General features: G+C 40.4%; 2 protein-coding genes across 2 annotated transcripts; both read right to left on the bottom strand.

Moving 5' to 3' along the window:
- Window positions 1-622: 622 nt before the first annotated feature.
- On the bottom strand, window positions 623-8387 carry LOC146693329 (tapasin-related protein-like). Its single transcript, XM_085479125.1, has 7 exons — window positions 8296-8387; window positions 8003-8179; window positions 7623-7898; window positions 6278-6607; window positions 5301-5636; window positions 5148-5231; window positions 623-4981 (listed from the first exon to the last, which is right to left on the bottom strand). Exons 1-7 carry the CDS (start codon window positions 8339-8341, stop codon window positions 4950-4952), a joined length of 1281 nt encoding a protein of 426 aa, XP_085335251.1. The 5' UTR covers window positions 8342-8387; the 3' UTR covers window positions 623-4949.
- Window positions 8388-10560: 2173 nt separating this feature from the next.
- On the bottom strand, window positions 10561-17720 carry LOC146693328 (tapasin-related protein-like). The gene is made up of 7 exons (XM_085479126.1): window positions 17368-17720; window positions 17050-17226; window positions 16695-16970; window positions 16078-16407; window positions 14169-14495; window positions 13921-14004; window positions 10561-10673 (listed from the first exon to the last, which is right to left on the bottom strand). Exons 1-7 carry the CDS (start codon window positions 17414-17416, stop codon window positions 10645-10647), a joined length of 1272 nt encoding a protein of 423 aa, XP_085335252.1. The 5' UTR covers window positions 17417-17720; the 3' UTR covers window positions 10561-10644.

Below are 17720 nucleotides of genomic sequence, written 5' to 3'. Positions count from 1 at the left end.
TAAAAAGTGGACAGGGAAAAGGGTTTCATAGATCCAATGCTTGATAGTGATGAATGATACTTTTGTGGTCCCAGTGCTGACTGAATTTTGTTCCAAAACTCTAATGTATTTTTTTTCTCCAGATTGCCATTTATTTTACGAGACTATCTAGAAAAGGAAGTGTTTCCATTGGTTCAGGATATTTTCTATTTTCTATATTGAGCCAGCAAGTATGAATATCACTTGGCAGCCATGTCAGCAAAGGTTTTATTTGTGCAGCCCAGTAGTAATGTTTAAAATTAGGAACATTAATACCCCCCCTTATCTTAAACAACTGCAGGGTCTTGAGTCTAATTCTACGCTGCTGTTTATCCCATATGAAGTTAGAAGTTATTTTGTCCAGCTTATCAAGCATTGTCGTTTGGATTTTCAACTGGTATCATCTGTAAAATAAATAGAATAGTCTGGGCAGAACATTCAACTCAGCTCATTCGGGACAGGAGAATAGACCACTGCTCTCAATCATTGCTGATACGTTGAATTATTTTATTAGAATTTTTCTCAAACAAGTGGTCCAAAGGTATGGGAATGAAAATTCCTAAGTATTGTTAAGGGTTCAAATATTGAGAAGGGATACAGGAGGGTTGGTCAAACGATGATTTTAATGAACACACGTGTGGGAGATGAACACTGTACGCAGACAGCATCAATCTCTCCCTAACAATACACAAGCAGCTGTTTTATACCATTAGGGTTTACCTTTATGACGCCCCCTCATGCGTCAAGCAGATACAATACATGCATAAGTTTCAAAACCACAATGACTTTTAACACAGTTTGAAAAAACAACATCGCCTCGTCTCCATCCCAGGTGTCTTCCTGTCGCTGCCGGAGGCTCGCTTATCGTCTGGAACATCAGGCACACATTCTGCAACAAACTGTTCTTTTGCAGGCACAATTTTGCAGTCACAAGCAACATATTTTGAGGGATTCTAAGTGTGTGTGTGTTTGTGTCGACCTGAAATGCACTCAGTTTCACCTCTCACCTCACCAGCTAAATCTTGTAACCTTTCCACCAGACAGAAGGCCAGCACGTACACAACTGAAACTATATGTGTAATGTATTGAATAAATGTTTTAATCAAGTGATACTACTTAAAACTTCATAAAAGAATATAAAAGAATAAAAGATAACAATGAATAACCTGGTTATTCAAATAGCCTCATCCAGACAGCGCATGTGTCACAAAAATCAACACACTGCTTCAGAAACACTGTGCCTGTGTCTGAACAGAGTCGTATGATCAATGACATCTGAAGCTTCATTCGGCATGTCGCTGCTTCAGTACCTAATTCAATGGTTTGTAAGGAACTGAATCACTGGCAGGGCTTGTGCTGTGTTTTGGTGGCGATTTGTGCGCGAGAGAGTGAACTAGTGTACAACATAATGAGAGTCATGGAGCCATCGAGGAAGAGAGGACCTACCTACTCCTAAATAAAAGCCAGTTCACAACCTATTTGGTCCACTGGTCTAAAATGTAGAAAGAAATACACTATACATATAGTGATGGTTATAATTATATAAGTAGTAGTATATTATATATATAAACGTACCTTAATTACATAATCATGCGGAGGAGCTCCCACAGCACAACAATACTCTAAATCTATTATAACATTGTGTTGTACATTATTATGTACAGTGTATATTTTATTTGTCTTAATAAAAAAAACACCAAGACGTCCCAATCAAAGGGAGAACACACCATAACATATTTAAACAAGAAAGGTTTATTTGTTAAAATAATTTCTTAATAAATTAGACAGAATGTCTTTGGCGTGGCGTTTTCAGTGGGAGAAACGTTTCGTTGCTCATCCAAGTGACTTCTTCAGTCTTAGCTGACTGCAGGTTTCCACATTCTTATAAACAGTACACTTGCACAATGACTGAAACTAGCCCACTGAATGAACAATGGGCTGTGAGGTTCTTTCAACCAGTATCCAGGTTTAAGGACCAAAGCACAACATTCTGAAGCTAATCAAAGAACATGTCAGCATCTCCAAAAGAGTAAGGTGAGGAGTAACCCACATAGCAAAATTGGTATGGCCCGGATCTGGCTCACACAATGTGCTTACACATGGCCCACATACTGCAAAGAATGACGGCCCTTTGGTGGCCCAGATCTGGTTTGCCAGAGGTGGCCCACACATGGGCCAGCACAAGGCCAGTTGCAGACATACTGCTGGGGCCCTGTGCTGGCCCAGAACAGTTTCAGCTCTGGCCCCAGATGTCAGCCTAATGTGTACCTTAATCAAGCCATGTAATAACAACATGTGCCGGAACATAATAGTGCAAAAATAACATGACGAAACTCTGTTCAGACAGTGAATGGACTGATTCTTACAAAGCACTTTTCTACTCTCCCAGATTACTCAAAGTGTTCTATACAACATGCCACATTCACCCACTTTCTCTAAACTGAGTGCTTCCTAACTACATTCATACACATTCACACTCTTGACATGCAGACTGGAGGAGCCAGGGATTGAACCACTAACCTTCCGATCAGTAGGTGACCTACTCTACCTCCTGAGCTATAGCCACCCAGTGCGAAACATGAGATAAAATGTACACTCACAAACCTGTCAAACCTGCATTTGAAACGTTGGCTACCATTGCAGTATAGTATTGTAACATGGCATTTGGGTCTTCTAACTAAAATAGGAAAAGAGGAACATAAATAGTGCCATCATTGCCAGGCCTGGCCCACATCTGGTTGACATACACCCTGCCATGACACCAGTCAGTCAGAAGTGCCAACTTGATGCCGGATCCAGGCCAGACCTGTTTTCAATGAGCCTGGGCCACATAAACCAAACCGTAATCGGGCCAGATGTGGCATGCCATCACATAGACAGTGCCACCTATGCCAGGCCTGGCCCATATCTGGATGACATACCACTTACCATGCCAGAAGTCAGCCAGCAGTGGCAGCTAGACACCAGATCCGGGCCAGACCTGTCTGCTATGTGGGAACACTCTGGAGTAAAAAACGTGAGTGCTTCCTCTTGTTACCCTCCATTAGTGAGAGTGCTTCTCTTTCGACTCTTCTTTCAAATCTTTGCAGTTACCAATAAACCTGTGACTGAATTTTGTTGTCTTTTCTAAAACTGATAAAATATGAGGAATTCTTCTCATCTGCTCAGCTTAATTTTTTCTTGTGATTTTTAATATAAAGGGATCATGAACTCTGAATACAGGCTGCTCTTGGACATACCATCATAACATCATGATAGGCAAGTTTAGACTCTTTTTGGGTGTGCTCAAGCATGCTATATAGGGTCAAAAGCATTAGCTGATGTAGCTAATTTTAACCTTTAATCCACTAGTGTGCTGGGATATTGCGAGTTGCCAGCCAAGGAGCTGATGAACTTTACTATTAATAGTTTGTTACAAATTTCTATTCCTATTCTGGTCAAATTGGGCTTCAGTGTTTGTTTACTGTACAGCTCCAGATCCAGGTGGCAGCAAGTCAGAATGTTGTTATCTATGTATGTCAGCAGCAACCTGTATTCAGTTTGAATATTGCTATAAACTGATATGGATCAGTTTATCTTTTATTCACTGCAACATTTAACATTTGGGTGATGGCACAAAGACTGAGAGAGAGGAGGATAGAGAGGGAGTAGGGTGAAGACAGCAAAGAGAGAGAGCAAAAAGAAACAGGTAAGAGTGGACATGTAGTCACATTCACCAAAAATTATAAAGCTGTAGCTTCATTTTTTACCCACATTTATTAATGATGATTTCACGTATCTAAGTAGTGGGTTGTACTGTTGTTGATTATTTGGAACACCAACCTGCTGTTATAGTAATTATAAGATTATATTTTTATCATTTTCCAAAAAATACAATTCCAGGAATATGGAGAGAGACACACAGAGTCAGAGGGAACAGACTACAAATCTGTTCTCCACTCGTGAAATTAGGGTACATGATGCTTTGTGCTGAGTCTGCATAACAAAGGGAGCATTTGTATGAATTCAAAAACATATAAAACAACTCTATTACAAGTTTGCTTCATGTACAAGGTCTATGCAGGGATTTTCCATTGTTTATACTATGTAATGCTACTTTAAGTGCTTGGTGACTCAGTGAGCTGGCTCTATGTGATTAAGAAACTGAAATAGTGCCTCTTTAATGACTGAGCCTTTGCCTCAGTTTGGATCCATGCTAAAATGGGTGGATTAGATTGAAATCTCTCACAATTCACTCTGAATTATTCTTAGAGGAACTCATTTCCTTTTGAAGGTGACATTGTGATGTTAATCAAAATGAGTTAAGGTTTGCAAGTGTGAAAAAGGTTGATGACATTTGCAAACAGCATGTTCCATTACTAATAAATAAAGGCACTGCATGCATGACTGGGAGCTGAACCCCCCCCCCCCCAAAAAAAAGGTTTAAACCTAGAATTGCCCGCGCTCTCCAAACATCATCTTACTTGGTTTATTTTTCACCTGAGTGTTTAAATAAAAGCTTATAGTAAAGGTAGTGCATATTTTATTTATGGATTCATTCTTTTCAGCATCCTTATTATATTTATTAATTTTACAGTAATCTTCATTTAGTAAACTGACATTCAGTTTCCAATATTCTGTTTTTATTCAGCTCTATATAGAACCTTGTCTCCCCAGTGTTTAGTCCAAAAAGTGTCTCGTGCATCAGAAGAATCAGTCCTGGCTCCTGAATCCACTGGCTCAGCAGCTGCTAACCCGTAATCTTCAGTAGTTTTAATGTTATTGCACTGTTTTACATTCATACATGCAGGAGTTTACACATCGACACAAATCTACCTTTCACTGGTGTTTCTATGGGGACCCCAGAAAGGACAGTTTGCCAGCCAGCCTTGTGTGTTGAGAATGGGGCCACATCCTCTCGCTCTGATCCCAGTCCTCCAGTTTGTTTGTTTTTATATCGCCTTACCCGCTAACGTTCTCCATGCTGTGAAGAAAAATGACAATTACCCTCTAGAACATCAACGAGTTATGTCATAATGATCTTCATATTACATGCTTTCATGTCAGTGACTCCAAAACAGCAAGCTCGTGTGACTGTATTCTTTCCTTGTGTGTGTGTTTTGATGTAGCAGCAGGTCTGTATCACTCACCTGAGTGCAGGTAGCGCCGCTTCACATACAACAGCAGGATCATAACAGAGCCCACAGCGAGGTACAACATCCAGTTTGTTGGCTCTGAAACAGAACACACATCAAGCTCTGCTCCTCCCAGATGCTAGCTCCTAGTATTACACTGAGACTCACCTTCCACAATCAGGGTGAAGCTCTTTGTGATGGGCACTTTCAGGGACTGATGGGAAACGCTGCATGTGAACCTTTTCCCAGAGTCCCTGAGCGAAGCCTGGAGGTAGAAGAAGCCCGACAACGAGAAGGTCATGTCCCGATTTTCTTTGTGGTAGGAAAGGAAGACATTCTCCAGTGACCTGGGATGTGGAGCGTCCAACATGACTGGATCCTGCTCGTACCAAATTATCTCCACATCCCGAGGGTAGTAGCTGTTTGCCCCACACACAATCTTCCTCTTGTTACCCTCCACTAGTGAGAGACTGGGTCCCACATTGAGGGAGACATGGGGAGGCTCTGAGGAAAGCAAAAAACATTACTTTAAAAGCTGAAACGAACAGTGGCTTTTCTGCTGACTTTCTATATTTCTAAGTTCTAAAAAACACATCCACACCATACGACTTTTATCACATAAGATGAGAATGAACACTTTAAGAGCCTGATTTGCTTTTTTTTAAAAAAAAAGAAAAAAAAGACTGAATAAAAAAAAAAAAGTAAAAAAATTTTTTTGTCAGCATTTACAAAGATACTTTTACACGCTATTTTGTCCTATTCAGGAGACATGGTTTTGCAGACATGTTCATGTGCAGCCCTCCAACAGCATGTAGCCTGATGGCGATGACGCTATGCTGATAATGCTGAAAAGTGGGCGTGAACAGCAGAGTGAGTGACAGCAGGCATGCAACAGGAAACAGCGACGGACTGGTTCTACCACATATTTTTGACGTTGCTCCTGATAGCAGTAAACATCTCCAGCAAACTTTAAACAGTAATAATAAGAGTATTTATGGTTGTCACACTATGCTGTACACATCACAAACAGCTTTTTCACAGTCCACCTTAAACTCCATCAGTAAATGTGGTTGAAAGCATATAAGCACAATTTAGTATTAGTACTTTTGTCCATGGCCTATGAACTCTCTGACTGTTTTCCTCACCTTCAATCTGCAGATTTATATCCACCCTGCCGAATAGTGGATTCACGGACACTGAACAAATGTAGGTCCCTTCACTGCTTATCATGGTGGAGGCGAGGGTGTAGGAGGCATCTCCGGCTGCAAAGGCACGTAGTCCAACACCACTTCCTTGGGTCTGTCCTGTGCGCCTGTTGTAACTGAAGAGCTTGGTCCTCTCACCGTGGTGCTGCTTGTGCCACTCCACAGTGACCTTTGCACCTTTGTGGTCGACATCAAACTGGCAGTGGAGCTTTTGCTGGAACTTCAGGCGTGCTTTAACTGAGGGAGTCTGTGTTTTGATGACCATGGCGACTGTGGAAAAGTGTGACAAACATGAACACATGCGAGTTGTTAAGCACATTTCTCAATACAAGTGTCCAATAACAGTGTAGGAGCCATGGGAAAGGCCATATTTCATTTGTGTATTGAAAGTTGAAGATGAACCCTAAGTGGTGCAACATTTCTTAAATCTGAAATGTGACACCTCTGGCAATCCCTAATTCTAGGCCATTACGGCTGAAGATTCCTGGTTAGCTGGGTACATATACCACTCAGTTAACAAACCACCTGGGTACAGCCTACTGTGCATATAGCTTAACACAAGGATCCTTACCTCTTATCTGTGTACATGTGTTTATTTGTCTCATCCATGTAATCATTAACACCAACTGGCTGATATTAGTTACACAGACACAGGTTCCTGTTACATGCATGCAATCTTCCTCATTAACTCAGTACCATTGTTCCACATGATAACACTTTCTTATCTTTAATTAGCTTAAAAATTCCTGCACACGTTGAGGAAATCCAAAGCACCTGCCACAGATGCTCTTTGTTGTCATTAATGATGCATTCAACCACATCTTATAGGACAAATACACATTTGTTCTGGGACGCACTCTCTCTCAAACAAATACTAATATTTCTAGGTTATGTGCTGGTGTAATACATTTTGTAGATATGTAAATATGTCATCGGGTGAGACTGCTGATGTCTAACTTTGATTGTAGTTCTTCATTTAATTATTAATCAGACTGACCAAATCAATGTATTTTATGAGAAGAATTAAGTACATTTTTATTATTTCATTATTTTAATTATTTTATGAACATTTTATTATTTGTTTTAATGGATGGTTAGTCATTTGTAATCAAGTTAATTGTTTTATTTTCCTTCAGTCAAAGTTTGTTCCCATAATATTTATATTTTCTTCCTTTATGGGGTCTGGCACAGCAATACTAACGACTAGTCATAACTCCAACAAAAAACAAACTTTTAAGACAAATATATTCAGTTTTAGTCTGAAATCCTCATATGTTCAGTTTACCTGTGGTGGTGAGTACCTCTCTGTTAGGGATGGGGGGCCATTTGTGGTAGTCTGGCCGTCCTGGGGGAGGCTGGTCGAAGGGGCGCCTGAGGAAGCTGGTGATGGTGAAGAGGCCCCTACTGTGTCTGAGGATGCAGGTAAACCAGTGGTTGTACTCATGGGCACCGAGGACAGGCCAGCGGACGTAACCGCCCTCTGTGCTGTATCTGTGCAGCTCACACTTCAGCTGCTCTGCCTCCACCCCCTCCACATACTGCAGCAGATCCAACTTTGATCCTAGAAGACAATAAAATAAACTCTAACACACTGTTGTTGTTGTTGTTGTTGTTGTTGTTCATGTTGTTTTCAGCCTTCTCCTCATGCAGGCTGCAGTAACTCACTGGTGATCAGGAAAGTGATGGCGTTTGGGTTAACAGGAGCATCTCCTTTCTGACCAAACTGAAGTATAGCCTCTCTGTGGATGAGCTGAGTCTCTGTGTGGTTGTCCTTATTCAAAAACACACGCTCATCAATGAAGTAGCAGGGCAGCCACAGGATCTGATGGACACTCCACACACCTGAATGACACACACGGGCATAGAAGATCAAACAGTGTTAAGTTCATGTGGTAGCCTGTAGTGCCGATACTTGTTGCTGACCTACACACAAGCTGTAATCTGTGACAATAACTCACCTGCACTTAGAGACCAGTAAATAAATATCGTGAATATTAAACTCATGATTCTTCCCCGGTGCCCTCCACGGTCATACCCCTTGCTGCGCGATTGTCACAGGAAGTTTGTCGGGATACTTTCACTTTCACTCTGCAGGGGTGAATGCTGTGCAGAACAGGATAACGAGCTGCTCACAGAAGAAAATAACAAAAAAGAAAAAATCTAGAATATTTGCTGTTAAATTGCGTTAATTTCCCCGGATAGCCTGTACAGGTGTCCTAATTATTTTATTGTCAGTCATTATGAGGATGACTGTGTGTCCTGTGTAAACTACTGTCTGTGCTGTAAAAGCTACATAAAAGCTGGATTTTTACCGATTCGTTTTCCCACAAAGATCTATTGTAAATTCACGGCGAATAGTTTTGTTTTTGTCTTTTGTTTTTTTTTGGTGGGGGGTGTCTTTTTTGTTTTTTAACTGTATTAAACTTGCAGTACCTTTGTTGTCCTGAAGTGTCGCTGTGAAAACTGACCGCATGAAAATACCAGATCAATAGAGAGAAGTCCTGAAATTCAACACACGTCGTACAAGAGAACTTTTCCACCCAATTTTATTAATGAACAATAGCAATACGAACAGATGAGGCGCTTATCCACCAAACAAAAATAAATTATACAAAGGCTGAGTGTTTAGGAGACATATCAAGAGACATATCAAATACAATAAATATTAAAAATATTAATTAACATGAAAAAAGCATAAGCATTAAAAAAAAGTTCCTAAAGAAAAAAAGAGTCCTGATACCAAAGCCCCAAAACATATTCCATACTGTTTTATTGAATCCTGTTGGACTGTAACCAACTCCTCCTGTGATTCCAGAAAGCCAGTGTGGAAAAAGCAGACAATCCACACTTTCTATATCATCTTCACAGAATACTCAGGTGGTCATATCCAAGTAAAACCAACTAAAGCCTGAATGATTATTTTGTTGGTAAATTCATTTACAATTTTGAATTTCTCTTCTTTCCCTTTGGGAGGAAGAGGAAGTGAAATATGCTTACTCCTTGTTACATGAACCTCCTCAGCCTCAAATTCCTTCAAAATAAAAGAAGATTAGACTTTCTGCAACTGAATGCTTCTAAAAACCTTTTGTACATTTATCATCACAAAAGTCAATTGCTGCTATGCAGAGCTGTCTGAGTCCAGGAGAAGTCTCGGAGTACACAATGTCTTCTTTATCCATCCATCTTGAAGGCAGTGGGATAAGTTTTTATCTCATCTCAGAAGGATGGTTTGTCCAGTTTAACCTATGCAGCATTCTCTTTTCCAATGTCTCAAAGTGATTTAAGATATAGATAATGCAATTTTAATTTAGTAAACAAATTTTGTTAAACAAAGAAAATAAATGTGGTTAAAAATGTTGATGCATTTGGTATAAATGCAACTGAATTTGGAGTTTATGGATTGCGTGTTCAAGCTTCTTTCCAAATCCAAAGTAGTGCAAAGTTTTCATTTGAAAAAGATGTCTGACATCATCAAATGCACTACAAAAATATAAGAATACAATATATCCATGCTCTTGAATTAAATAGGCTTCCATCAGTACAATCTGACATCAGTCCAGTGTTATTACAACTGACCATCTGTTCTAAAATAGCTGTGAGCTGGTATGTCCCTGTATATTTCTTTGAAGCCATCATCAGGATCACTGAATTCAGATCCTCAGTTTTCAGCTCTGATTCACATAATCTTTGAAAGAGTCCTGAGTATACAGGATAACATCCTGAATCCAAAAGAGTAATCTGTGGAGCATAAACTGTAATAAAAAGTAACTACTTATTTGTTAGTACTTCAGAAAACTATTTGCCAACAGACTTGTGATTGACTTACATTGGATGTCTCAATCACTGATATCTAAATTAATAAAACATGACGAACTCTTCATACCTGATAAAAAAGAAGCCATCAAACTTTTGCCCTTTTGCAAACTAAAAAAAGGGCCTCTCTTAAAAAGCCCTGAAATTTAATGACCCAAACAAAACTGTAATGTTTACCATGAATTTTAACAAAGAAAAATAAAATAAAATACAACACTTGTTCAAGTCAACCAGTTCACTAGCTGGTAACCCATCATTTTAAGCAGAGTTGTAATGCACTGCCTCACTGTCACACATGGAATGCAGGAGTTCACCAGCCCTCAGTCCGTCGATGTATCTGTGAAGACTCTGAAGGAAGACTCGTTTAGCAGTTCACCTCTCTTATTCAGTCTGTGGCCACAACCTCTTCCTTTCAATTCAATTCCATTTTATTTGTACAACACCAAAACAACAGTCATCTCAAGGTGCTTGCCATTCCCTTTTTTGTTTTTATATCACCTTACCTGCACCAACTTTCTCCACACTGTGGAGGGAAAAAAAACAATAATTACTTTAAAGAACTTCAGCATCTCACATGTGATACAACAAGTCCCAAAAGAGCTGGGACAGTGTATGAAATCTGAATAAAAGCAGAATATAATGCTTTACACATCTCATGATCCCATATCTTATTCACAAACATTGAAAACATATCAAATGTTAAAACTGATAAAATGGAAAATTTAAAGAAACACAAATAATCCATTTTGATTTTAATGGCTTATTTATTGTGAGGGTCCCAGGGGGCTGGAGTCTGTCACACCTACTGCAAGGTGAGAGGCGGGGTACACCCCGGACAGGCTGCCTGTCTGTCACAGGGCTAACACAGAGAGACATACAACCTTTCATGGGTAATTTAGAATTACCACTTAACTCAACCCCAATAACTGTATGTCTTTGGACTGAGGATAGGCTCCAGATACCCTGCAACCCTGATAAGGATAAATGTAAGAGAATGGGTGGACGGAATTTGATGGCAGTAACTCTATGGTGTAGAGCTGTGTATTGAGTGTATCAAACCCAAATGCAGAAATCAGGATTCGGGAGTGAACTGATAAGGCTGGGACATATAGGAAAAAAAATAAAAAAATCAGGAATGATGACACCACAGGCTTTAAACCATACACAAGCACAGGAGACAAACAACGCCTAACATACAACATGAAGTACCTCAACATGGAATTACAAAGAGGAAAGGAACACAACCTAATAACCCAGAACAGAGCCCAGAGAAGTAAAACTAAGGCCTCAAACTAGAAACACTACACAATTATCAGTAAACTAACACAAGGAGCAAGTGCCACAATACCGAAATGAGATTAGGTCTGATACAAGAATACAACAGAGGCAGGAACACATAACAAACTAAATGGATACAAAATAGACTAAAAACCCAGAAGGGAACTAGATCAGAAAAACAACTTTTCCCCCCATTAAACCTGTCCTGCCTCGCAGCTTTTGTAATCCGAATTATTAGCTGACTCCCATGTTGTGCCAAACATATTTCGCTTTTCCAAGATGAGCGCCATAAAATCTCTATATGCTCCTCCATTTTGTGTGTTTCTGTATTCGTTTCTGTATTCATTTCTATTAGTGTTATTTCAGTTATTACAGTGTAATATGACCATTTCTAAGCTAACAGGCAGGAGAAAAAAAAAGCAAGTGGGAGAAAATAGGAGAAAATATCAAAGATAAAAGGATAGAGCACAAATAGAAAAGCACCACCTGCTGCACCTGTAGTCCCAGAACTGCCTGGAAGGTGGCAACTCCATAAACACTAATGCACCTCTAATCTATCAGAGATGCAGGCTTTTGAACTTCCCTGATAACAAGTCTGGGAACTTGTTTTTTCCAAAAAGAATTTCTCTGTCATGGTCAATGGGAACACTAGCCGGGGAGCGTTCAGGTTGCCTCGGTGGCCACGCCCTTGGGTTGGGCCATCAGTATTGCACCTGTTTTCCATCCCTGGCAATTACTCCAAAACTATTTCACTTACCGTGGATGGCTGCTCCACGCCAGTCCTTTATTCACTCTTAGTTAACTTGGCTCTCTTAACCTCTGTGTTTATTCAAGTATTGAATATTGACTCTGATTGTAGCCCACAGCATTCTTAATCTGGTTTAGTTTTAACTCTCTGTTTTCCTGCACACAAGTAATTGTTCCCTTTCTGTTGCAGCTTCCCACAGTCCCCATCACGGATTCTCAGGGCATTTCAGTTCCCGGTTTCCTCGACTTGAGTTATATTCTCGTTCCCCTGGTTGTTCCTGATCATTTATGTTAAAGAAATAAATCTGTACATAGTTCCTGTGAATTTTGTATCAAGTCTGCCTTTAGGTCCCTACTGAGTGTGAACCTTGGTTCATGACTTTCTCATTTTGATTCATCTGACCACAGAACATCTTTTTTCCTTTAGCTTCAGTCCATTTTTCATAAGCTTTGGTTAACACAGTGGTTCCCAAACTTTTTTTGCTAGGCCCCCCTTTGTTTTACAAGACAAATGTTGCCCTCCCATCCCCGCCATCCTCCAACCACACACACCCATATTTTGTTCCATTGCGGTTTATTTCACACCTCAAACATTTAGTAAACAATTAAGCAAATAAAAGTAATCTGCAATAAATTACAGGTAGTAATAAAATAAACGACTAACTCCTTTACGATACGTCCACACCTACACGGGTAAGTCTTTGGCTTAGAATGAAGTTGGTTTGGAAATATATTCAGCAATGCGATGCTTCATCTCCTGCTTTGCGTTTGTGTGGGCGCCCTGTGCTAGCAGTTTCCAAGTGTTTTGGGTTTTATTTTCCCCTTTTCATATTTCATATTTCTCCCCCCTTGCAATGGCTCCGCGCTCCCCTCTAGGAGGCGGGCCCCACACTTTGGGAAGCTCTGGGTTAACAGAAGTTCATATTTAGATTCTTCTTTGTGTGACAGAGCTTCAACCTGCATTTGTGGATGTGACCTGTATTCACAGACACTCACTTGTAGAGGCGTTCGTGAGCTTTGCATTGATTTCCATGACAGAATCCCTGTTTTTAAAGCATGGCCCAATTCTGATTGGATATTCTGCCTTGTCTATCGTCTGTTGCCTTTCATTTGCCAGGTGGCATATTATTTGATTAACTATCAAATTTAATGCTTCAATGCAACTATTTAAAAAAGAAATTGACCTTGTCCCTTAGACACATTCTCTGAACCTTTTGATGATATTATGTACAGGAAACTATGACATATTTAAAGTTTGCAATTTTATGGAACATTATTCTGAAATTGTCAAACAATTCTTAGACACTTCTGGGAAGCTCTGCCCCTCTGAGATGCTCTTTTTATACCCAGTCATGTTACTGACGCTTTTTTTCAGTACTGCAGACTTTTCCAGACTTTTCTTGCCCAGCACCAACATTTTTTTCTGATATGTTGCTGTCATCAAATTCAATAGTCTAGTATTTTTCTCCGTAAATTTTGTCACTTTAGTCTTTTTACATGTTTTCCATTTTCTTTTAAATTCCAAATCATCGATTCTGTTTATTTATCTATATTAATAACTATTTTCTGTAGAATAAATATCATTTTCTCTAATATATGTTATTTATATTATTTTCTTTACATTTTACACACAACTTTGCAACTTTTTTAAAATTGGGGTTGAACATGCTTTATATGTCAGTTGATCCCAAACAGCAAGCACGTGCTCCTCAGGTGTGATTTAGCTGGAATTCTGTATCACTCACCTGAGTGCAGGTAGCGCCGCTTCACATACAACAGCAGGATCACAACAGAGCCCACAACGAGGTACAAAATCCAGTTTGTTGGCTCTGAAACAGAACACACATCAGGCTCTGCTCCTCCCAGCTGCTAGCTCCTAGTACTATACTATACTCATAACTTTTGCACTGTCCACTTCCTGCTGTGACAAAACAAATTTCCCACGTGTGGGACTAATAAAGGTTATCTTATCTTATCTTATACTGACACTCACCTTCCACAATCAGGGTGAAACTTTTTGTTATGGGCACTTTCAGGGACTGATGGGAGACGCTGCATGTGAACTTTTTCCCAGAGTCCCTGAGCGCAGCCTGGAGGTAGAAGACACCTGACAGCAAGAAGGTCATGTCCCCATTTACTTTGTGGCTGAACAGAACACTATGGTTTAGTGGCTTGGGATGTGGAGTGCCTGGATCCTCCTCGTACCAAATTATCTCCACATCCCGAGGGTAGTAGCCATTTGCCTCACACTTAACCATCAAGTCCTTGCCCTCCTGCAATAACAGGGTGGTTGCAACATTGAGGGAGACGTGGGGAGACTCTGAGGAAAGGAGAGAGAAAAATAAATAATAATAGTAATTTCAATACCTAACAGCAGACATTTATTATAGTAACTGGGCTGTTTTATTTAATTCACTCGTTTTAATTTAATATTCTTTCAGGTCAAAACTGGTGACATTTAAAAGTTGAGATTTGGTCTGAGTTCCAGAATTCTAGGAAGTCAAATTTGGTAAGATGCATTTCAGGTTACACACTTAACAGAATAATTTAAAAAAAAAAAGTTTCTGACCACACTTAGTGGAGTGTAGTGGAGTAACAATCCAACAAATGGATTTAACAGTTCATTAAAACTGAGATTCTTAAAAGGGTGCTGTATATTGACAACATATAAAAAGTACCATATAAAGATTTCAAATATCATGTCACATTTGACCTCTTACATTTCCTTCAAGGTCAATAGATTGATCTGAAGGTCAAAGTAATAAAATGCTATAAAGAGCTATTTAAAAATAGGTTTCTTACTCTCATTGTTTGTACTGACAACATATACAGTACCAGTCAAAGGTTTGGACACAGCTTCTTATGGCAAGCACAACAGTCAATCATTACTTTAACAACTGAAGATCAGTCAGTCTGGAAAACTGCTAAAATTTTGAATGTATCCCCAAGTGCAGTCCCAAAAACCATCAAGCACTACAATGAAACTGGCTCACATGAGGACTGCCCCACAAAAGGAAGACGAAGAGTCACCTCTGCTGCTAAGGATAAATTCATCTGAGTCACCAGCCTCAGAAATCACAAGCTAACAGCACCTCAGATTAGAGCCCAGATAAATGCCACACAGATTTTCCAGTAGCAGACATCTCTACATGAACTGTTCAGTGAAGACTGTGAGAATGAGGCCTTTGTGGTCAAATAGCTGCTAAGAAAGCACCACTAAGGAAAAGCAGGCGAGGAGGTGTGATGGTGTGGGGGTGCTTTGCTGGTGACATGTTGGGGATTTATTCAAAATGGAAGGCACACTGAACCAGCATGGCTCCCACAGCATCCTGTAGCAACATGCCATCCCATCCGGTTTTCTATTAGTTGGACCATCATTTATTTTTCAACAGGACAATGACACCAAACACACCTCCAGGCTGTGTAAGGGCTATTTGACTGAGAAGGAGAGTGAGGAGTGCTGTGCCTGATGGCCTGGCCTCCACAGTCACCTGACCTAAACCCAACTGAGCTGGGTTGGGATGAGATGGACCACAGAGTGAAGGCAAAAGGGCCAAGGAGTGCTCAGCATCTCTGGAAATTCCTTCAAGACTGTTGGAAAACCATTTCAGGTGACTGCCTCATGAAGCTTATGGAGAGAATGCCATGAGTGTGCAAAGCAGTAATCAAAGCAAAGGGTGGCTATTTTAAAGAATCTAAAGTATATAAAATGTTTTGAGTTATTTCACGCTTTTTTGTTTACTGCATAATTCTATATGTGTTCATTCATAGTTTTGATTCCTTCAGTGAGAATCTACAATGTAAATAGTCATGAAAATAAACAAAAACCATTAAATGAGAAGGTGTGTCCAAACTTTTGACTGGTAGTATAGACATTTAGGGAATGATCCAATCCTATGTACCTTCAATCTGCAGATATATATCCACCTTGGTGAACAGTGGATACACGGACACTGAACAAATGTAGGTCCCTTCACTGATCATTGTGGTGGAGCCGAGGGTGTAAGAGGCATCTCCAGCCGCAAGGGCACGTAGTCCGACACCGCTCCCCTCAGTCTGTCCTGTGTGCCTGTTGTAACTGAAGAGCTTGGTCCTCTCACCAGGGCGGTGCCTATGCCACTCTACAGTGACCTTTGCACCCTTGTGGTCAACATCAAACTGGCAGTGGAGCTTTTGCTGGGACTTCAGGCGTGCTTTAACTGAGGGAGTCTGTGTTTTGATGACCATGGCGACTGTGGAAAAAGTGTGACAAACAACACAAGTGTCCTTTACTCAAACAGGTGACAACCACTTCCTGTATCTATGACATGACAATTATTTGGCCATCCACCATTCCAAGTCAATATAACTATAACTGTCTCTCTATTTCTACTCTAATCTCCAAGATACAAACACAGTTTCTTTTCAGCACTCTGTCCTTGAACTTCTGCCACTGCAACAGGCAGGCAATTAACAAACCCCTAGGAGATGGTCTGTATGGCTCAAAAGAAAAAAACTGAATCCTCATATGTGAGTTTACCTGCGGTGGTGAGTACCTCTTTGTCAGCGATGACAGACCAGTTGTGGTAGTCTGGCTGCCCTGGGGGAGGCTGGTCAGAGGGGTGTCTAAGGGTGCCAGCGACTGTGAAGCGGCCCCTGCTGTGTCTGAGGATGCAGGTAAACCAGTGGTTGTACTCCCGGGCACCGAGGACAGGCCAGCGGACGTAACCGCCCTCTGTGCTGTATCTGTGCAGCTCACACTTCAGCTGCTCTGCCTCCACCCCCTCCACATACTGCAGCAGATCCAACTTTGATCCTAGAAGACAATAAAATAAACACTAACACACTGTAGTTGTTTTTTCAGCCTTCTCCTCATGCAGGCTGCAGTAACTCACTGATGACCAGGAAAGTAATGGCGTTTGGGTTAACAGGAGCATCTCCTTTCTGACCAAACTGAAGTATAGCCTCTCTGGGGATGACCCGAGTCTCAGTGTGGTTGTCCTTGTTCAAATATAAACGCTCATCAATGAAGTAACAAGGCAGCCACTGGATCTGATGGACACTCCACACACCTGAATGACACGAATACATCAGTCAGACAGCATAGCCGTTGGAATTCATGCGGTAGACTAGAATATCTATAGTCACTGTTGACCTAACACGCACAAACTGACCTAAGCTAATCTGTGACAACGTGTTGCACTATAACTCACCTGCACTTAGATACAAATAAACAAAAATCCTCAAGATTAAAACCCTCATTCTTCTCCACTGTCGAACTCCTTGTTGTCCGATGTCCACACAAAGTTTCTCTTGACACTTTCACTTTCATTTCAAAGGAAAAAGAAAAAAGGAGTGCGATTTCTGGCGTGATGAGCAGCTCGAAAACATAACCTTTAAAAAAACATTAATCATAATCAAAAAAGTTAATAAAATCGAGAATATATGCTAGGAAGTTGCAAATAATAAATAAATAAATAAATCAGGATACAATGTCCTAGTTCTTTTTACAGCGTTCCTGTTTTAATGTTAGACGTAACATTATTGTAGCTGCAGCCTATCCCAG

Source organism: Copadichromis virginalis, linkage group LG14 (genome assembly GCF_057382275.1).
Source record: "Copadichromis virginalis isolate Kocher_CV1m ecotype Utaka linkage group LG14, C_Virginalis_male_GT1.1, whole genome shotgun sequence".
NCBI classification, from domain to species: Eukaryota; Metazoa; Chordata; class Actinopteri; order Cichliformes; family Cichlidae; genus Copadichromis; species Copadichromis virginalis.
This window is presented reverse-complemented; position numbering and strand designations above follow the sequence as displayed.

Coding starts and splice junctions, on each gene's coding strand:
- LOC146693328 (XM_085479126.1), bottom strand. CDS start 17,416: ATGAGGGTTTTAATCTTGAGGATTTTTGTTTATTTGTATCTAAGTGCA. Junction 17,227..17,367: donor TTATTTGTATCTAAGTGCAG/GTGAGTTATAGT, acceptor CGTGTCATTCAG/GTGTGTGGAGTGTCCATCAG. Junction 16,408..16,694: donor AGAGGTACTCACCACCGCAG/GTAAACTCACAT, acceptor CTTTTTCCACAG/TCGCCATGGTCATCAAAACA.
- LOC146693329 (XM_085479125.1), bottom strand. CDS start 8,341: ATGAGTTTAATATTCACGATATTTATTTACTGGTCTCTAAGTGCAG. Junction 7,899..8,002: donor CATCACTTTCCTGATCACCA/GTGAGTTACTGC, acceptor ATTGTCTTCTAG/GATCAAAGTTGGATCTGCTG. Junction 6,608..7,622: donor AGAGGTACTCACCACCACAG/GTAAACTGAACA, acceptor ACTTTTCCACAG/TCGCCATGGTCATCAAAACA.